This window comes from Clinocottus analis, unplaced genomic scaffold (genome assembly GCF_023055335.1).
Source record: "Clinocottus analis isolate CAN_PGR_092001 unplaced genomic scaffold, fCliAna1.0.p SCAF_7, whole genome shotgun sequence".
Classification (NCBI taxonomy): domain Eukaryota; kingdom Metazoa; phylum Chordata; class Actinopteri; order Perciformes; family Cottidae; genus Clinocottus; species Clinocottus analis.
Genome location: NW_027176229.1, coordinates 12,625,960 through 12,648,516, shown reverse-complemented (window position 1 = coordinate 12,648,516; position 22,557 = coordinate 12,625,960). Strand labels below are relative to the sequence as shown.

General features: G+C 41.1%; 1 protein-coding gene across 6 annotated transcripts; it reads right to left on the bottom strand.

The window, feature by feature from the left end:
• Positions 1-98: 98 nt before the first annotated feature.
• LOC137805000 (AP2-associated protein kinase 1-like) lies at positions 99-22,036 on the bottom strand. Of its 6 annotated transcripts, none has more exons than XM_068604594.1 (20): positions 21,222-22,036; positions 17,743-17,861; positions 16,989-17,097; positions 16,355-16,497; positions 16,083-16,204; positions 15,918-15,999; positions 15,668-15,800; positions 15,422-15,525; positions 15,164-15,243; positions 14,915-15,078; positions 13,640-13,809; positions 11,771-11,958; positions 11,273-11,466; positions 11,092-11,160; positions 10,676-10,765; positions 8,798-8,902; positions 8,547-8,639; positions 7,701-7,871; positions 7,275-7,364; positions 99-2,726 (listed from the first exon to the last, which is right to left on the bottom strand). In XM_068604594.1, exons 1-20 carry the CDS (start codon positions 21,379-21,381, stop codon positions 1,861-1,863), a joined length of 3,252 nt encoding a protein of 1,083 aa, XP_068460695.1. In that variant the 5' UTR covers positions 21,382-22,036; the 3' UTR covers positions 99-1,860. The 6 variants fall into 6 exon arrangements, with proteins under 6 accessions (XP_068460695.1, XP_068460697.1, XP_068460696.1 ...); XM_068604599.1 differs by lacking the exon at positions 99-2,726 and adding an exon at positions 3,996-6,723 and having other exon boundaries at positions 21,222-22,035; XM_068604596.1 differs by lacking the exon at positions 7,275-7,364.
• Positions 22,037-22,557: the final 521 nt, after the last annotated feature.

Here is a 22,557-nt window from a genome sequence, read left to right as displayed (position 1 = left end):
TTAAACAATAGAGTGCAAAAAAGTATGTGTGGTGTATGTTTTTAGTTTGTCATACATACACATTTGTTTTAAGTATGATAAATAAGTCAACTCAAATATTTGATTTACATTCATTTAATAGTTTGTTTTTAATGACCTACAACAGTTTTTAAAGGCAGGTGCAGCATAACAAGTACTTTGAGTGCTTATTTTGTCCAACAGATCATCAGTTGTCGAATCGTCCAAAGATTTCCTACACAACACTGGTTGAAATACATTATACAGCCGTCGCAATCAAAACCCATTCTTAGGGAACCCCGACTCTGTGTCAGTGTGCAACCCTCATGTATACAAGTTGGGTGAGAAAAGTGAGCATTTATAGTAAAAAAAAGAAAAGGATTGTACATTTTGAAAAGAAAGAATAGGAAGAATACATGAATTAGACTTTGGGCAGAAACAGGTTGTATCCCCTTTCTTAAAAGTGCCATTGTGGGAACCAAAGCGTGTTCCATGATTTTGCAGCGCACAAAGACAATAAAACATTCCCAAATGGCGATGGAATGAAATTCAGGAGGAATGTCATCAGTCAGTCACCATTCAAGATCTCACGTACAAGATACTACTGTTACAATCCCTGACTGGAACTGCGATGCATAAGTGCTGTAGATATTTGTGCGACTGCAGGAAAGCATACGATTTAAGTTGCAAGTAAATGTTTTCACTTAAGTTGTTGATAAGTGAGAGTCACAGTTAGTACACACAGAGTTTACAGAGACCTACTATAGAGATGCACGAGAGTTGAATGAAAGTCTTAGTGCAGGAGCATACTGCAGACAGCAAAAATAAGTTGTACGCAATTGTACACAAGTATTTGGTACTGAATGTGTGTGCAATAAAATGCAGCAGTTTTAATTGGAGGGCACCAAAGGCAAAAGTGAATTATTGTGATGTGGTCTGAGGGACAAACTGTAAAAGTGTAAGGCTTCAGAGATATCCTCTTGTAAAGTAGGTAGAAACAAAGAAAAGGGGTGGATTTTGTATGCCAAACATTTAAACAGCTTGTATGTCACATGGAACAAACGCTGATATTATATTTCTGTCAGACAGGACGGTGACCACAAACACAATTCATGACAAAATGCAAACATTTTTGACTGAAAAAAAAGTTTCACGGCATATCAACAAATGTTATCCTTAGAAATGCCTATGCGTCAGGATTCAGCATCTGCCTCATAACAAACTGCCAAGCTTTAAGAGCAAGGGCCCAAAACTATACAGACTTTGAAGGGCATGATTGTAGGGTTGTTTGTAATTACATCAAGCCAGAAATTTGTTAAGATAAATTCCTCTCAAGCATCTTTAAATTACTGTCTTGCAAGCTTCTGCAACGTTATGATCTTGTGATTGATGCTAAATCACACATTTCTGCAAACTGAGGAGGAATGGGGCGTTGGATCAAAGTTTGACCGTAAAGCTCAAATATACAGGAAATCAAATAAACTCTCACTACGTGGTGTTTTACAGCGGACACAAAAAGTAACTGAGGTAGGCAATAAAACAATCAAATGCTTGACCACCATATTGTCTTTGTGTAGATGAACGTACCAAAAATATTAAGGACATTGTAAAAGGATGTGACAGGAAAAACAAAAAAAAGCAACTAGGAGTCAGGGAAAGATGTCAGTTGTTTTTTTGCTTGCCGCATTTTAGCATTCAAGTGTAAAGATGACCTTGGTATCACTAGTTGGAGCCTAAAATGAGATCCATGCGGGCCTGCAGTCCAGCTGCAGCGCTGGTGACAGCATGCAGTATGCCGGCTGTAGTTTGCATAATTCAGTGATCAGCGCCAATACCCACTGCCGCCGCCCTCGGAGTGTGCGTTCAGGGCTTTTCTTGTGGGGCCTTGAGGTGAAAGGGTGCAGAGACGAAGGGGTCTACAGCGCTTACTTCTGAGGTCCACGAGTGAAGCGGTCCTACAGGGACTGAGGCCACCGCTGCTTGCCTGCTCACGTTAGACATTACTCGATGAGCTGCTACGGGCTGCTGGGGCACAGGTCCCTCAAAGTGTCGGGAATATTTAGCCAGAGCTTGTGGGCGGAAAGGTTGTTGGGCAACTTCTCCCAACGCGCCTTGATCAGGGCTTACAGCATGGACTCCAGCGGCATGAGGATATGAGTGCTGAGCTCCTAGAGCCTCCTTTCTTTTTCCAAAGGGAGCCTGAGAGAAAACATCAAACTGTTGCGGCGCTGCAAGGGGGGCACGTGGAAACGGCGCGTTGGAGAACACATCGGCTGCTTCTTCTTGCACACCCCGAAAGGGAGCTTTTGAGAAAACATCTGCAGCAACATCCGCCCCTTTGACTGGCTCGTGTAGATGTTGGGAGTGATTCTGAGCAACGGCGCTTGGAGTAGGTTGGTGGAAGGTAGAAGATGGTTGTGTTGGTTCTGCGCTGGAGTGCGGTGATGAGTGAAGGGCTAAATCTGGCGCGTCTTCATCTTCAGAGTCCAGCAGCAGAGGTCTGGAGCCGCTGAAGTCATGTCCTGCTGCATGACTCTCAATGGCTCCCTCATCCTGCTGCACTTCTTTATGGGCTGCTGTTGCTTCTTCCTCTTCTTCTTCCTCCTCCTCCTCCTCATCTTCCTCGCTGGAGTGCACACATTCCTCATTTGCTTGAGAATCTCCCTCTCGAGGTTCAGTATCATGTCCCTCTCCAAGCACAGAGTAGCCATTACTCTGCCCTTGAACATCTGAATTAGAGAGCAGAGATAGAGAAAAAACATATCTGAGGTAAACACAAACTTTAGAAAGTATAAATATTGTCAGTAGCAAGACACTTCACCACCTGAGGTCGAGCTGCTCATTAATCTACCCCAATAACAAACCTCAATCACAAACAACATACTATACGACCGATAGATCACCTGTAACCGCTGAAGAATCAATAACGACCCAACAGTAAGAAACCAGCACAAGACTACAACAATACAGACACATTCTACTCTGAACAAGTCACATCCGACAGGCGAGACTGACCAGCTGTACCATTACAACATCAAATAACCTTGTTTCCACAAATTAGTTTCAGCACAGCTGCAGTAGCCTCAACCTTCAAAAACAGGGCCTCGTGTTAGGGGAAGCAGCGGTTAGGCTTTTAGTTAGAATTGATTGTGTTGAGGTAGAGGGAGCTCACAGGGAGTCAATAGGTCTGTGGAAACAAGGACAAAGAGCTTTCACAGCAACAGAAGAGGTAATTAAGGACAGACAGGTTTGCACAGATGAGCAGAGAGTCTTACCTCATCAGTGTCGACAGCAGCTGTTAACTGGCGGCTCTTGGGCAGATGTTAGTTGCAGCCATTAGCCATTGGGTAACTTCCTCCATCACTCGTCTGTTTTTTAAACTGTCTACAGCCCATTTCACACATTGTACACTTGTCTTCATGATTTGAACCAGAGTAAATCAAACTGAAGCATTATCGACAGATTACTGGTCAGAGCTGACGCCTGAAACAATAACAACGAACAGTGAGACTGAGAATGTAAGTGTGGAATAACAGCCATCAAATTCTCAAATACAGCTCAAAGGCCCTGCGGTCTATCTAAGAGGAACATGTACCAGGAACTCAAAGCTCTTCATCAAAGTTCTTGGCCTGGATTCACAAAAGCAGTGAATGGTGGTTGGGTTTTTAAATGTCTACCAAAACGAGGAGCCATAGAACTAAGATATGACGTGATTTCAGAGCAAAGCTGAAAAAAGACAATTGAGCAAATTGTCGGACAGACAAGTGTCATACTTCTACTGGAAGGTTCAAACAGCGGTTGAATCCTGAAATCTGAGCAGAGACGGCATTAGTAGGTACCATGAAGTCAGATTAGAGTATCTGCAATCTAATTTGGTTCGCAGAAGGAAAAATAATCTGTCTGCTAATTAAAACCATAAAAAGGGAAGAATCAATCTTCTGACCAGCCAGCGTGACACTATGCTATCCTGAGTAAAAATCCAATAATGTGACACTTAATTTACATTCACAATAATGTGTTTTATTCATCGTTTCTCATACTCAATCTTAATTCATAAAAATAGAAGTCCACACTCCACAATGGTCCTGTTTTGACATATGGACGCCCGCCAAATCATGTCAAACATTTTGATATAATCAAAGTAATTTCTATACCTGGCACCATATCCACCCAACTAGCACAACAAGTATATTGGTTTCACACAGCAACACAAGTCAAACTCTACGGCGAAGGCGAGAACTCTACAGGATACAGCACTGTGGTGTCTGATAAGAACATGAAGCGTTATTGTAGGATTGCATAGATCAGCCACAAAAATGCAAATTACTTAATTGAAAAACATTCGATGGAAAGAAGAAAAAAATCTTAGTTGTATTTACCCATGCCAATTCTAACAGTATTATTGATGTCAATGACTAACCTTTACACTATGTAATACTGGGGCAGGAGGAGGAAGAGAAAACTATTTACGACCCAAACCTCAAGCATATATACCAGCGATGGTATGTTGGGAGAAATGTTTTGTTTGTATGTACAAATGTGGATGTATGTACATATATGGTAATATTGGCCCTAAAAAAAGAGACTTATGCCTCTACAATGGACTTTGCTTGGCTAGAGAAAAGCCAAATTGAAAGATATTCCTTCCAAAGTCAGTTGTCGATCAGATCAAATGTGATCAGATGCAAAACAACCTGTACAGCTGTTTTTTCAAAGTCACACGCGCCAAATAATAGAGGTTATCAGACGCTACCCAGAGATATCAGGAAGTTAATTCCGTCATGAGCTCTGTTTAGCTGTCTGTTAGATAAAATCTCTCGCAGTAATGTACAGTAACTTACAAACGCCAGTATTATGCACAGAACTGCCGTGGAGAGATATAAAGATTACATGAGCACATTTGTATCGATGACTTCTAAAACAAAAGCACACGCTCAATGCTTGACATGAATAGAGAGTAAACACAGAAGGGGTTTGGACAGAGGAGACGGTTAACATCTTTGCACTCTTAAATACAGCTTCATACACAATATTGTTTTTATCTATATATCCTTGTAAATTGTACATATTTCATGATAGTACTCAGTTTAAACATTAATTTTAAAAGGTCCATAAATAATAGTAATGTTTACTTATATCATGATAGATGAAATGCCTTTTAATATTACACACTAAAAGAAAATCTACTTTTACTAGTGCTTACAAGAGCAAAACAATAACAATGAATTTATGTACATATAAAAGGATTTATTTTTTTAAATATCTCTTCTGGCTGAAATGAATGACACATTGGCCAAATTACCTCAACGTAAATGTGGGAGGAATAGATTGATAGACAAGATAGAGAGGCTGTTAATTGGAAAGGGAGATCTATATGAAGCTTATTTGATAGCACAGTACCTACACAAATAACTCAATGAAATCTGCATTGCATCTCCCCAACTATGCAGCTAAAATCTACGAATCCTCACTGACCCTGAGAGCAGACCTCACAACAGCATAACAATAAAACATGTTCTTCAGCTTTGGCATGGCTGCAGGTCAAATCATTTGATTCCCTTTTGTTTCTGTGTGCTTATATTCACAATGGGTCAGATATGCTGGCCAGTTCATGACCCTACTCATAAAAATATGTAATTATAAAATACCCACAAACTGGTTTTAAGAAGTGTTGCCCCAGAAAAAAAAGAAAAGCATCCTATGATGGCAATTGAGTCAAATTAATCAGCCATATTAACACTATTGACTATTTATAAGTGTAGTTTTAAGAGAAATGATACCCTGATTAACATCCAGAAAGAGATGGCAATATACAGGTATGATGAAGCTGCAATACATGTGAATACATGTAACTTAGATACGTAGTCGTTGATTGCTGATCTATATTGGAATTCCAGCACATAATTGCTAAGATGGTGCAGACAGTTTGAAAGAAGTCTCCATCAACAGTAAATCACAACAGAGAAATCTGTAAAGACGGCCCAAACCTGGTTTACAAACTGGTTCAATCAATGCAAACAGCTCTCACTAGTTCACTCTGGGTGCGTCTTTGGTCAATAATGTAGTTTAATGCATCACATTATCCTGGAGGTCTACAGCATGTATGACTCCTGACTCTTCAGTTAGACCCCTGACACAAAAGAGCATGCCTGTAGGTGGCTGGTTTAAATAAAGCGCCAACCCTGAACAAGTACACAAAGTGAACACAATCCGGCTGTGATCAAGCAGTTTAGCGTGTGCACATGATGAAAGTCGATCGCCAGGACAGAGTGCACTCAATGAGGGAAATGAATGCGAGTGAGGAAAGCATGAAGAAGACCATGGTCTTCTTCCATGGCATGAAGAAGACCATGGTGCAGAAGCAGTCGATATGCTCAGGCATAATGATAGATTTTTTTGTGTGGGGAATGTCAACGGCCAGCAGCAATATATAAAGCCAGCTTATCAGGCAACAAGAGATGGAGTTGAGGCCAAAGAGGCACATAACAAGAGAGGTTATACTAAACCAATCTATGCTGACTCCTCTGTTTTAATTCATAAGGTGCTACATTAAATGCCTCGGCTTCCCCAACTCTATCCCCCACCCTGTGTCCCTTTGTTGCACACTGCCCTTCGACCTCTCCCACCCCCTCTAGAGGTCGATGAGCTGATCCACCAGCAGAAGGGATCGGGCCAAGTTGGGGATGTTGGACTCTGAACTGCCACTGTTGCTGCGCGAGTGACCACCTGAAACGTGCCAGAAAGAGAGGGAGAGACAGAGATGGACATGGAAGGAGAGCCAAAGGAGATTGTGAAAAACAAGCAAAAGAATAAGTAATATTAACAGAGATTGTATGGAGAAATTAAGAGCAAGGAGTTGATGAAGGGAAAATTATGGCAGAGCAGAGAGATGCATGAACGGGGGGGCAGAAAGAGAAACAGGCAGAGAGTGAGCTGGGATAATCTTTATACAGCTGCATCATTACAGGGGGAGAGTCAGGGAAATGGGGAGGCTAACATGAGGAGGATGTCAAGATAAACTACAAAGAGCCAAACACCTGCAAGGCAGAGAATCACTGGCAGTATAACATAAAAAAAGAGAGAGGAAGACGACTAATGCGAGTGCTTGATGAGATTAACACACCTTAATGTGACAAGCACATCATACAAGACTTCACATCAGCAGTCACAGGAAGGAGCTATGGAACTGAATTAGGGGCTAAGGCATTCATCTTTTTGGCTAATAGCCTGGGCTTTTGCAGTTGGGAGTGCTCATCTCAGGATTCTGTTAACCTTACCTTGATTTGAGTTTTTGGAGATGAGCACAGGAATAGGGTCAAACTCGTCTTCATTGCCCTTCTCCCCACACATCATGAGGAAAGCAGAGTCTGCGGTGAAGGTAGAGGAAGTGAAGGAATGGTGGAGGGGGAAAATAAGTTAACTCAGCCAAAGGAAAGAGCAAAAAGAAAGTAGGATGCATGTAGATTAAAAAAAGATGGAGCCAGGGCAGTCACAGTATTTAAAAGCCGTGCATTTCAGGTGGCTTTTGGCTCTTCTACAATTGAGTCAAGGGTCTGTGAAGCTGTCGTTTAATGTGTCTAATTCAATTTCCATATCACATTTCAACAGGTCCTCCTGTTGTTGGAAGTGTCTGTGATGGTTTCATGGGCCACAGAGCTTAGCAGTGGTAAGTCTAGCTGAGGGGTGCTGCAAAGAGGTCTTACCAGAAGCTGTCTGACCAGGCAGCAGCTCCTCCAAACAGGATCCAGAACCAGAGCCAGGATGAGCAGAGGAGCAGGAGGAGGAAGGGAGAGCAGAAACAGACTGGTTTCCATGAGGACAAGTATGAGACAGAAGATTGCAACCCAGCAGAGAGTCTTCCCCACTGAGAGAGTCTGAGACAGGATGAAGCAAAGCCAAAAGAACAAAGGGTCACAGTAAAAATAAGATTGTTAGCTGAAGGTGCAGAGGAAATAGCATTTTGTTAGAAAGGCATGGTCTAGTCTCTGAAAGTATATAATCATAAAACAAAAGCCTGCGTGGAAAGCCCATAAAGAAATACACTGCAAAGTCTGAGGCAGGAGCAGCACTTTAACATGCACCCAAAACCTGCATGCACAAATAAAACCAATCATTGCAGAAGACTGTGAGTGGGTTTTAGGCAAAATTTGCATCGATACCAAAAAGCTTGGTGAAATGTTCTAGTTGAATAGATAACGCCTTCACACCTTAGAAAATGTCAGTGAAGCAACTGTTCCAGTCACTGAAGTGAGCTGCTATTTTAAAAGAGAAACATGCCAAACAGATTTGCTGATGCAGTGTTTTTTCCAGGACAGTGTGATCTGGCACGACTGTGCTTGTCGATGATAAATTACTTTCCGCTTTCTACGCCTAAAAATAAAAGGTGATTGTAGTTATAACAAAACCCCTCAGTGAAATAACTCTGGGGTTTAGATGATATTAACAAGTAACAAGGGGATTGTGACCATGACTGGAAACAATGAATAATTGTGGTAAATACTGCAAAGATTCATGTTAAGATTTGCTATTCTGTGGTCCAGGACGCTAACCTGGAGGGATGAGCTCTGGCTGGCCTGAGAGTCGTGGCGCTTGGGGGGCTTCCAAACCAGGAATCAGTGAATCCACACACATCTCTGCCTTCACTACACGGAGACAGCAAGTGGAAAAGACAGTAGTTTTATAGACACTGCTAGCAATGTAAAAGAAAATAAGATTGACTGTTGGGTCTTTCTGACTTCGTGGTCCTGCGAGTGAAAGAGGAGAAGGCAGGCAAGGAAGGGGACCAAAACGGAGCTAGTACCATTGGTGGAGCTCTGTGCAGCACCACTGAAGGGGTTGGCCAGGGTTAGGAGGTCGGGGAGCAGCAGAGAAGTTTCAGGGGACTTTAGTCCCTCAATCAGCTTCTCTGGAAGCAAGCGAGGGAAAAGATAAAGAGAGGTATTGGACAGGTGGCAAGAGAGAGAAAATGGCAATGAGGGAGGACTTTGTATACTAAAAAAAGGGCAAACAAGCATAAGAGATATGAACGTCTAACAATGTGAGAGGATATTGTATTGACATGCATCAAGGAATTAAAGTTTTTAATAATATTGTAGGCTTCATGGTGTACATTGTTAGAAACAAAATATGTTAAGGCAAGAAACATATAGTATATGGGATATGGATGATGCACGATGATGCTGAATGAAATGTAATGTAATGAAGACCATCATTTTAGGGTAATTTTACATTTACATGACTCAGGTTGCTTGCAAACCACAGACCAAGGAGCAAATTATGATTTTTAGTAGTATATTTAGTTGTGCCCACCACAGATATTAACTAAAACACCAGCAAGTTGAGTGAAATTCCATGCAAAAGAGAGAAATGTTTCCTTAACCAGTTAGAATTACGGTGCCAAAAAAAGCCGAAATGCACCGTCGCTGTTCACATGCCAACCCTCCCAACACATTTATTTACTTATGTGTATTTATATATATGCATTTATCTTAATAATACAAACAATTACTGACTCAATTAAGCTGATGTACAGTCCATGCATGAAATTACTGACTTTTCACTGCAGCACGTACTTACAGGAAACTGCTTATGGGGCAAAATGTGGCGGGGGTGGGGTTGGGGGGTCAAGGAATGTGTTGGCTCAGAAAATGGCACAGCAGATGTGACCTTTTGCCCCCTTCACTATTGAAAAAGAGGCCAACACTGAAGACAGATCCTAATATATTCCAGTAAAGTCAATAGAAAGCATATGTAATGTAAGAAATGCCTTACAATATCTTAAATGTGTTTAATTTAATTCCAAAGAGGACGTCTTTATTCTTGATGCTTCTCAGATACAACACGCTGTTCCATCAGCAAATGTCAGACTGTGTTTGCTTGTATGCTTCCAGTTTAGGCTTGTTAGAGAAGATTAACCACACCCCGATTATGTAATGGCCACAACATTTTTATCTGTGACTATGGCTGAGTGGTTTGCATGATAGTCTTTTAATCAGTGCTTCGCGCCCCGGCTTCGCTAGTCCATGTCGTTGCGTCCTTGAGCAGGACACTTAACCCCAAATTGCTCCCCGTTGCTGTGTGTACGGTGTATAGAGCAAAAATATAAGTCAGCTAAATAAAATGTAATGTGATCCTCTCAGTTCCGGCCTTAAACAGCAAATTCACGACGCATGTTGCACAGCTAAGACGTAGGCACCACTTCCAAAACGGTTAAAGGCTAAACTGAGGGAGAACATAACTGGCTGGGTCATCATTTTAACGAGACAGTAAGCTTAACTTTCTCTAGTTCTTAGTGGCAGTAGTAAGCGGGCTCCTTCAGCAGTAAGGCAATCCAATTAACAAAGGAGAATTTGTCCTTCGTGTTACCAGGCAACGTCGAAAGCACAGATCTACAAATGAGATGCGATCTCGCTGTAGCTTAGGTCTCTATTCACGACAGCTGACAATGAGCTACTGTGAGGCTGCCTGCTCGGTCAACATGATAGGGCAGTGCACAAAGGGAAACTACACAACTAGCACTATAAGCTAACCCCAGGGGAGAGTGAAATCCAGGAAACTACTTTGGTAAATAAAATGGTGACTCATAAACTCTTGAGAATATATTTGTTCAAGAGTCTCAAAGCCTGAAGGAATCAAAAGGCACGGCTCGTTCTGTGTCATGTTGTGACAAGAAAATTACCTGTGGTGTCAGAGAGGGAGAGGGTTTTAAGAGGGTCCGGGACAGTCAACAACGCTGAACCTGCACTGATGATGTCTGCAGATCTTTCAGCTTACATTATACAGTGAATAAAGATGGAGAAGAACAAATGAGGAAATTTAAGAGCATGTACAATAGAGAAGAGACGGGCGTGACTAGGGAATAGACCATACATAAGCTTAGGTTTATGACAACTCTAGACATTTGCCAAGACAGCAACACATAAAGAGGTGATAATCCAGCGAATTGGTTGAATTCCAATTTCACATTGTTGCATGAGGATATTGAGTGAAAGGTCCACTTGAAGCCTGATAAATGACTCAATGAAAAGCCTCTTGGGGGAAGAAGTATGCAAAGCCACGGGACAGCATAGTGAAAAGAATTAGGCAAAGACTTACCTGGAAAGGCAATGAGCCCTGGAATGAGATTTTCACTGGATCCCGTGACCTTCTCTCCTGGTGCAGCATCTGTGCACAATCAAACAGCAAAGTTGCAATTAATTTGACATCTAGCTTTTTTAGATTCAACTATATAGCAATGCTGCAGGTGTTACGTCTACAGCAATGAAAATGCACTTACTCTCAGCCAGTTTTGCAAAGTCTTTGTTAAGAAGCTCCTCTGCTGTTAGTTTGGAGAAATTATCATCCCCAAAGGGGTTCCAGCTTGGCTGAGCGTTGGGTGCAGCAAGAGCTGAAGGGGCGTCACTATCACCTGGATGATACACACTCTGATGGGACGAGCAGGGGGAGCCAGATGGAGTGGTGCTGGCTGATCTGCAGCGCAAAGAGGTATAAACATAAACACGGTTAAGAGTGCACAGTGAAATGTGATCGTATATATTAGGTATGTGGACACTGGCTTACTGATGTATGCAAATAAGGCCACGAGACTAGAGTTATTTAAAGACTGAATTGGGCAATTCTTCTTCAGCCGGATTCTCTGGGAAGTAAAAGGGTCGTTTATCCTCCTTCGAGGTTCTGCCATATGAATGGACTGTCTATTGCCTTTCTCAGCTCACTCAGTGCCATGAGAGGACAGTTCATCCACAGATCACTGAAGGGAGTTCATTCTGCTCACTTGGACTTGTTGAGACTAGCCTCAGCTGCGGCTGCCTGAAGAAGCTGGGTGGACTTGCTGACTGGGACCCCAAATACGGCACTGTGAGTGACATCGCTCAGTATGCGCCTGTGACCGCTTTTAGGGGCCATCTTTGGCGACGAGGGGGGTGTCAATGAGCCGACTCTGTGAATCACTCGGCCGGCCGTCTACGAGGAGAAGAAAAAGATACAGGGGGAGAAATATGAGATGAAAATGTACTTAATGCCAACAGAGAGAAATTCTGTTTAGTGCATGAAGAAAATAAGCAGAACAGATCCCCAATTATTACAATAAAATCAAGCAAGAAAGATCCACAGATATGAAAATCTGGAAACATATTGATTATAAAATCTTCGAAAACCAAAAAAGAGAAAATCTATATGGGAAAAAGGAAAGTATTTCAAGTGATTGTACAGAAACAGATGCACCTGATGAATAGAGTTTACAGTGGGAAATATAGTAGGGTCAATAACATGAAAGACGCAGTTCAGAAAGCAACACTAAATGATTTGGTTATCATGTGACTTATACTGCATTTAACTGCAGAAATGACATCCTACTAAGACGGCATTAGAGGGAGCATTTCTATTTACATGGCATTCACACAGTCACATTTCATATATTCTTTAAAGACCATTCTTGCCTTCCATCTGCCCAGGAGGAGGAAAAGTACAAATTTAGATTTGATTGGTTAGAAACAAGCTGGTAATCAACTCCCAAAGCCAAAAGAGCCAGCAGATGGAAGTAGGATGTTACCACAACCTCTTGGTCAGCTGCAGGGCTGACTGCAGACTCAGGAATGGACGTGAGATGAGAAGCTGCCGTTTCGTAGACAGGTGCTACATGCTGCTGGTGTTGCAGTTGTAGTGCAATAACTGGAGGAACAGGTTTATGTTTGGACTGCAGCATGGTACACGCCTGAGACGCTTTTTGTAGTTGATGCTGGTGCTGGAAGAGGCTCTGTACCAGTTGATGCTACATAGAAATACCACACAGCCAAGAAATGAGGAAGGCCCAATTTGTCATGAATTAGAGCAGCAGCCTTTTAAAACATACTTTTCAGGATTTGTTACCTATTTTTACACAATGAAGATTCAACATAAGACAGAGGTAGGGAGACTCACAAAACAAGATAGAAATGAAGAGAAGGTGAGAAGTGATTCATTTAAATTTCTAACTTTAGTTGATTTAATAATATTTGTATCTCTAAAAGCACAGATTTGTCTGCAAAATATACCAGGGATGAATAGCATTACATGCATGTACTGGTATTATTTTAACGATAGTGAAAAACTTGTAATAGTAGACATTACAAGTTGCAGGCCGGAAAGGTGGCACAGTTCACTTAGACCTACTTTAATGAAAAGATTAAAAATAAATTATAGCAGTGGAATTTTATAGTCTGAACCACAACATGGACAGAAACATGCAGGCCCTCGTCACTGTGTTTGTATGTTTAAGAGAATGGTCACAACTATTTAAAAACAGCAATTTGTGCCTGGTATTGCAATGTGTGTTATTGCATTGATAGTGATTTGAAGCAGGAGTAGGAGAACAAATTATTTTCCAAACTATGTCTCTGTTGTAGTCAATCACAGCAAAGCTGTTTGGCAAATGGTCACATAGACCTGTCAACATACAGGTCTTTTCGACTGGGTTAACTTGTTTAGGAACACGAAGGACCCATGTACTCTACCTGTAAATAATGTGCAAAAAATACATCTTAAAAACTTTTTGGGTTTGAAAATTAGAATATCTTTGTCATTGTCACACTTTTCCTCGGTGAAGTTCAAACACAATCAATGTGGTAAAGAAGTATTTCCATTCTTGTTCTGCCAGGATGCCTACCTGCTGGTTGCTTTGTGGGCTTAAGAAGGCCAAGGCTTGCTGCTGCTTTATGAGGAGCTGCTGATGCTGTGCTGTGGCTTGTGGCTGCATGTTGGCTGTCGTAGCTGATTGTGGTGCAGCAGGAGCCTGTTGAGCAGCAGCTGCAGCAGCTGGGACATTGATGCCAACACCTGGAAAGGAGAAACATAAGAAGAATGAGGTGAACGTGGACCTATCATTTATCACATCAGGAGTACCGTTTTAAAATGCACTCACATTTGTGGTGACCTGTGAAATCTGTGCCAATATTAATTGCAAAGATTACCATTTTAATCCAAATAAAGCCCTAGATGTGCTGGCCCCTCCTTTATCCCAGAGTTCCTTACCCGTTATTATTCCTTCAGGTCAGCTGGCATTTGACTCTTCCGAATGTGTCTGATTTTTTGTACTTATGCTTATGTCTATTTGTGCCTATGACCTGTGTGCATTGATGTCTGCGTTTCATCATCTTGTGATTTTAGCAACCTGCTTTGGTCTGAACAGCATTTTGGTCAACATAGGTGGTTTATAAATATGTTTTATAAATCAATTGAGTGATTAACTGATCAATTGCAAAAACCGTTGTAAGCATGAACGGATATTTAGATGTTTGTGAATCTGTGTGTAATTATTTTGTTTGTAGGCCTTTCTGAATGTGAAAAAGACCCTACAATTAGAAAAATTGAAGTCGTTTAATAGGATTTAATTATAATTAGTTAAGCTGATGATTTAGGCTTAACCTCCACTTATATCTTAAACAACAATGAGGAGTATTTTACTATAGGGTATCAAGTAATTTTATTTAGCATAAAGCATTTTGTATAGCTAAATAAAGAACAGAAATTAGTATTTTCTCTCTTCTCTTATTCTGTGCCCTCACCCTTGGAATACATAATATATTTGAAACCAGAAAACACAACCTCCTTTAGACCCATCCGGTGAGTGAGTTAGAACTGCATGTTAAAAACCATGACGTTGTGCCAGTGTAATTAATGTGACTCACTCCATCTATTCTGCGGGTGGGCCACAGATGCATCGCCTTGTCAACATGTGAATGTCAAAAGCCTCATAAAATGACAATTAAAGCCTTTCAATATGAGATACTTGAACCACTGGGAATACAAGCCTTGATAGGCATTAGAGTCAAATTCTTGAGCAGTTCATTACAAGTATAGGATAACCCTCCATACAGATATCGTCACCGAGACAGAACGGTCTTAACGCTGACACACAGAGGCAACACAGAGCTCCTCGTACCTATTGCCTGTGGTGCTCCAACAGCCACATTGGGTCTCTTGCGAGGAGTGAGAGCTGGCTGGATTGGAAGAATGCATGATATCGGCTGGGGCTGAGCCTGGCCAGCCTTGGGTCGTTGGCGAGGTGCAATTGAGGTCTCCATGGTAGGAACAGGGTCTGAGAGCCTGATGGAAGGAGAGAAGAAAATTGACTAGAAATGTCAGAGTTTTTGACATCAATGAAAGTTAAATTCTTTGCATTTTCACTCACCTGGCTTTGGTTTGACTCTTTTTGGCCACTGCTTCACTGGCTCTAATAGGTTCGGGAAGTTTTGCAGGAATAGGTGAATTCTACAACAGCAAGAGGATTTGCATTTTTGATTTGATCAAGGATAACCAAACCAAAGATCTTACTTTCCCATAATCGCAGCTACTCTAGTATCGATTTATAGCTTCCATGAATGCCCAATTAAAGAGAATGTGGTTGAATCAGAAGACCAATTGCTGAGCTATTGTGATGGTGACTTACATGCTCATTTGGGACTGGACACTCTCGTCGCGCCAGTTTAAAGGCAAAGTGGGATATTTGGTAGATGTCTGGTCTTTTATCTGGATCAGGTTCCAGCATGTACCCTGAGAAATCAACAAAAAAGAATGTTTATTTTTAGTCAAACATAAGAAAATACACTTTCAATCTCACAATAATTGCACATATATGTAAAGCGCACACTGTAAGTTGGACAGTGTGTATATTCTGAGGAACAATGTTACTCACTGATGAGACTGTGCATGTCCTGGGAGTAGCGGGAGTTGTCAGGAATAGTGAAACTTCCATCACAGATTGCCACTTGGCTCTCCCCAAAAGGAAGAGTGAAGTAGCACAGCTTATAGAGTAGACAACCCATGGCCTGATAAGACAAGAGAATCAACACATTTAATGGTAGCTCTTACTGTTGCAAGTCACAATCAGGGTGAATAATATGATCATAATGTGGCATAAAGATAGTGAACACTGTCCTTCTCACCCAAATGTCTGCCTTTGTTGTGATAATCATTCCACCGTAGAAGTTGACCATCTCTGGAGCGCGGTATGATAGAGTAGTGTACCTGGTTTTAAGAATACACCTAGATGAGGTCCTGAATTTTATTACGAGAAAGGATCGAAGGTGTAAAGGGCCCATAAAACTCACTTTTTGATTTCCTCTTCCACAACTGCAACCCCCTCTGTCTGAGGGTTTTGGAAGTGGTTTGTGGCACTCCCAAAGTCACAAAGCACATAGTGTCCCCGATCATGGAGAAGAATATTTTCCACCTACATGAGAAGATAAAATAAGACCTGTCAGAACTCATAGCATATGAGATAAACAACATGTCACAATAAATCACTTCTAAGTAATTAGAGTGTCAATCAATTAGCTAGCTTTATGCAGAGAGTAGTATATTGGTAAATAATTAGACTTGCCTTGAGATCTCGGTGGACAATTGGAGGCTTGCATTGGTGAAGACGAGCAACAGCCTCGCACGTGTCACAAAAGATTTGTAACACCTCGGCTTCAGTGAAGCCCGTCTGCAATCGCTGGTTCATGAGGTTAACCACCTGCCCACCTGCATAAAAGAAATAAATCAACTAAGACGCTATACATTTCAGCTGATTGTTCCAGGAAAACTGTGAAACAGCCAGGTGACAACATCGTACAACTGTAACATCTGCTTTGATTTCAACAGTGCAACAAACTTGCTAATTTAAAAACAAGAAAAAAAAACGTGTGCACACAGTGTGTGTGCATTATCACAGTACACTATCATTGGTGCTTGTATAAAATGTTGTATTTGAATCATATCCATTTTCTGCTTCAAGCATACTACAAGCATGAGCATAGATGGCTTCAACAACTACACAGTGATGTTAATATTTTAACTTTCTATAAATACCACTGCCAATCTGCTATGCATTGACTGAAACAGAAGTTCTATTGACAACGACAACTGTCAGTGGAATATTTGCCGTTACCCAGAACAAGATGCTGAAAAGCCTCGGGTAATGTAATAGAACTTTGAGTTCAACAACGACAGACATGGGAGGTGGGCCTATTTACCTCGACAGAAGTCCATTAAGATTAGGACTTCCCACACATCACCAGCTCCAACTGCAGTTATACTGGAGTCCAGGAAACCAACTATGTTTTTGTTGCCGACTAGATCCCTCTGTGTAAACAAACACAGAGAAAGCAACAATGATAAACAATGGAGATACATTTTTTCATAGATTTAACAACCCTAAAATATTTGGGTTATTAGTAAATTACAAAATACAGCCATAACTATTCAGGGTATTTGTAACAGTATAGAGATGTTGATTCTCTCCCAAAGGTCTGAATGTAATGATGATAACCATCCAGCAATAGCCATGTGACCCAGGGTGTGGCTGCAGGAACTAGTTAGTTTCACTTACAGTAAGGACTCCATTCAGGAAGTGGACATGCAAGGAAGCTTAGATTGCATTATTAAACATTCCAACACTCTGTGACTATCACTATTCTTGGGTTAAAGGGTTTTCAGATGCATTAAGTGTTTGTCCTTGAAGGGTATAGAACTTGAAGTATTCAGGATTACTCACATTCAGACCAAGAGGATCAGAAAATCAAAACAAGTATTTAAATGTCAACTCTGTATTTTGTTTTTGTATGCAACTACATTTCCGGATTCTGTTAATTCCACGGCCGCTTACTGGTAACAACCAATAACACAATCCGCTCTTACAGGACTATCTACAATAAGTGTTGAAAATAAAATGTAGTGTGTAATGTGTTAGGTAGAATCTGCAGTCAGTTACTGGACTGTTTAACTTACCATTATCTGTATCTCAAGTTGGCAGACTTGTAAATCATGTTCATCGTTGACATACATCCTTTTGAGTGCACAACGTACGCCTTGATGAGTCCGTACCAAAAAAACTATGGCAAAACCTCCTGCAAATTATTGGAGAGACAGGAAAGGAGAAATGGAATGAACACACACACAAACACATTCCATAAATACAATACCATCAAAATAAACAGTAATCTAAAATTAGTAAACGATATTTTGGTCTATTACTTTTTAGTGAGCAGCAATGCCTTACATGATTTTTTTTACATTAAAGTATAAATCAATTGAGTGATTCACAACAGTCACTGTCAGCTTTTCCACCAGTGTAAGAAATAGATACTTTTGACAGTGACTATGACAACAAGTATCTTTTTTGAGAATACAGGAAGTGAGAGAATGTGTCATCCCATCTTGCAGTGATACTAAAAAACCATGATAGATATATATATATATATATCTGTTGATGTTGAGATATATATATATATATATATATATATATATATATATATATATATATATATATATATATATATATATATATAGAGAGAGATATCTATCTATCTATCTATCCATCCATCCATCCATCCATCCATATATATATATATATATATATATATATATATATATATATATATATATATATATATATATATATATATATATATATATATATATATATATATATATATATATATATATATCAACATCAACAGATATGAATAAATATACCGGAGTCAAGTCAAAGTATGATAACAGTTACACATGAAGCTTGCATTTCATGTTTTTGTATAAATAGACCTGCACTGCACTGAACTAAACTGTGTGACTGTGGAGTAGAATAGTCTATTGTCTTCACTGACTTCTAGACAGTAGCATAGCTTGCATTTAGTCTCTCTCTTAATTCTGTGTCGACCGCATGTTTACAGCACCTCTTTTGATCACACAGCTTGTGATAATGCCATGCACTGGGCTGACTCCCCTACGTTGCGTCACTAAGCTAAGGGTAACTCTGTGTGACTCGTCTGGGCGACATTTGTGTGGGACTGGTTGAGACAACGTTAATGTACTAAGTACAAACAGTATAATAAACACAATAACCCTGCCTACTATGATATAATGTGTGTTTCAATGTTCCGGCCTGTAGAGGACGGAGCGGTGCTGGATCACAATGAATGATAATTATAACACATCAGACTTTTACTTATGTCCTCAGCTGTAAATTCAATTCTGGAAATTTCACAATGAAATGCAACACAGTGCTGCAGCACCAACATAAATTATAGTGTTAGCACACTAGGCTGAGAAATAAGTTATATTAGAACACAGAGTAGCAATGTGCTTAAGCAATATTATGGTGAGAACAATATCAAACTAATTAAGAACCTATCCTGATTCGTAATAAAGAGAAGGAAGCAGACTTCATGAGCACATGCTTTAACGCAGGCATAAAGTGTGTGTGCATATGTCAGAGTTCAGATAGTTGAACACCCGCTGTTTTGCGCAGTCTAATCTGAGATGATTGACTGTAAGAAATTAAAAGGATTAACGGCCTTCTTAAGCAACATGTTTAGCAGTGGTCTACAATCTAATTAGACAGTGTGAGCGAATAATTGTAAGTACAGCTACAAATAGGCTAGCCACTGTCTTTTGACGTAACTGACCGCCAGGATTATACCACTAGCTCGTGCATACAATCAAAAATACACCTTTAGGCACTGCAATGAAAAGGGAATTTTCCTCAGTTTGTAGAGGAATTTACATACCATCAAGACTTAAGACTAGTACACATGTCCTCACGACTTCTACAGTTTAGAAACATGCTTGCAAAAAAAACACATCTTGTTGATAGTAAAGACGGAAAGCTGTGTCTCTGAACATCCTCAGATGCTAGTTGAGAAAATATTAGACTTCTGTCCGATGCCCAAATGTCTCAAATACAAACTGCAATAATGCCATGATTCCAAACAGATCTTTTGGCCTGAAGCTACAATTGTCGTCTGACTGTTGTCTGCATGTAGAAAAATGTCTTTATTTCAGCAATAAGCAACAAAGTTCCACAATGACACCAAAGGGAGTAGATAGAGAAAAGACATTTCAAAATGAAGCAGCCATCTAATAGCCCAGACTACAACCAAAACCATCTGAATAAATAGGCCTAGTGACACTGGTAGGGAGAGGAGTCACATTGCAAGCAGTAGGTAGGTCCACTGCCAGAGCGAGACAAAATATAATCATGCAGTAAAACATTTCAACTAGCATTTTGTAAAAGAGCCATAATTCCGGGGAAATATTAACTTTCACGGACTATGCAATATACTGTTTATGAGTCCTAACAATTGCCAGTCTGAATGATGCCTCCCTCAAATGAATATCTGCAAAGATTTTTTACAGAACTCAGAAAACTAACTCACACTCAGAGAATAAATAAATTCCAAGGAAGGTTTCCACTAGCAGCTCAGTGCAGAGTAGCCTGTGTCTGTCTAACAACTACATAAAGCCACAGTGTGGCCAAACAGATGGGGCCAATCTATAGTAGTAATGAATTAATCAGACTTCTTTCATCTATTATTTAGTAGCAGGCACTAGTAGCTAACAGAGCATGGCTGCAGACTCTCATTGCAAAGACAAATGACCATGGGAAACCAGTTAGCCCCATCAAGAAGCCTGTTTAACTGTGTTCAGGTTAAGACCAGTTTCCAACAAACACGTCTCACCCTTTAACTCAATGATTTAGGTTCACCTACAGCTAAGCAACCTGCAAGATTGTGTTGATATAGATAAATGCAGGCCCAAGGGAAAACGTTATGAAAGTACCACCTTGTACAAAGTTATGTTGTATGTTGGCTGCACATCCTGATAACCTTTCCCTCCTTCTAAAACAACAATACCTTGTTCATTAAATCGTTTTAAATCTATCGCTCTGTAAATATCGAGGCAGATGACTCAGCATGGCATCATCGGTCCTTTACAACACAGTAGTAGAACATCCAGTTATGAAATGTTCCTCCCAGCCTCTAGGTAAAGAGTGAAGTCGAGCAAAGAGAAGACAACACACGCTCTTACACGTTTGAATGTGCTGCTTTTCCCCCACTCTCGTGGCTATTACACAGGGGAAAAAACAAGCTCAGACCACAGAAGTAAAGTGATTGGATCAAAGCTACCTGGCAAGTAAATGAACACCAACAGAGCTTAATCGGGTGGTGACAATAAATACAGTAACTGTGAAAGTCTTGTGGCATAAGCATGTCCGCTTGCAGTCCCCATGAGGGACATATTAATGAATAGGGGTAATACGTTGGCCCTTAAGCGAGGTCATAGCCCAAGAAAACCAGGGCCACTTATGTATTTAACTAGCTAATGACAACTGTCTGTCCACACAACAACGTGCAGGTCAGATGGCGGATCTTAAACGCATTTGTGTTACGTGTGTAATCCACACAACATAAAGCCACATAGTTCACCTTCGGCGACTATTTCCTCGACGGTCACTTGATATCGTCCAATGGTGAAGACCCGTCCGATGAAGCTGTCGCCGCCGCCGGAACCAGCGCCTCCTCCCCCGGCTCCGGGTCCGGGCCCAGAGCTCACCAACTCCCGACGAGAATCAAAGAATTTCTTCATTTCCCTTCCTTGGTGGTTATCCAAAGCACGGCCAAGTACAAAATGTAGACGTATCGTAACAATAATTGTGATGCGACCAGTCCCCGTCTGCTTGTCGAGGTGCTGGATTTAAGGCTTTAGCCGTTTTTAGTTAATTGAATGAATGCGGTCAGCTAGCGTCAAGCTAAAAGCTATAAGCCAACGAGCTGGTCCTTAAAATGCCACACAGTCCAATGCTGCTTGGCTAACTCATGGTGTGAACAGCAGGCAGAGTCAAATGTTGTTGAGACAAGAATAAGACGAAGTGGCCGTTGTCCCCGTTAAACCCGAGAGCAGCACGAACTGAGCAATGAGCCCGAAGAAACACTTGCTAGCTGTGAGCTCACCTAGCGAGCTAGCTCAGCAGCTAGGTGCAGTGACAGCTGTCAGGTGATAGGCTGGCAGCCAGGTAGGTCCTTAGTGTCCAATGCAACTTATTACACATCTCCGCCGATGTCATTCACCTGAAATGTTACTTTGTTCGCCTGCTGTTTTACTCGTTCATGTCGGAGTGAAAGTGACAGATCTCCACTGCTTTTGTTGCGTCCAGCAGGCTGGTCCTAATGACAGAGCTAACGGAGCTACAAACAGACGAGATGCTAATAGGGAGAGCAGTGTTGTCAACTCCACAGCAAGGAAAGTCGCTATTGGCTGTCGCTAGAAGTTGCTAAATTACGTCATTGCCTCGTTTGCAACTTGTAATGGAAGCTGTAGGAGACAGGAATATAATGATATAATAATGTTTTGACTCATTATTGACGGCTTGCATTGGGTGGAACTGTTATGAGGCTTTGCCTTTTGAGTATGTGTTTGAGTTGTCATGTGTTTTATTAAATCACAAAGTTTTACATGAGATATATGCCTTACAATACAGGCCGTATGGCCGTGTATCATCTCCACAAACGACTTCAGCCAGCCTTTAAATTCAGGGGCGAGAGACCGCCTCTCTCCTCCTGTAACATAAGCCAAAAGAGCGTAAAGTCTGTTCACTGAACAGACACACCACAGCGTGCCATGTTCACTGAACATACTTTACGCTCGTTTGGCTGTCTGACTACGTCAGCACGGGACTTTGTTGTTTCCTGTTTTTCCCTGGCTGTCAATACGTCCTGGTTTGAGAAAGAACTCTGCTGTCCTGTTGCTGCATTTGGGTCCGTT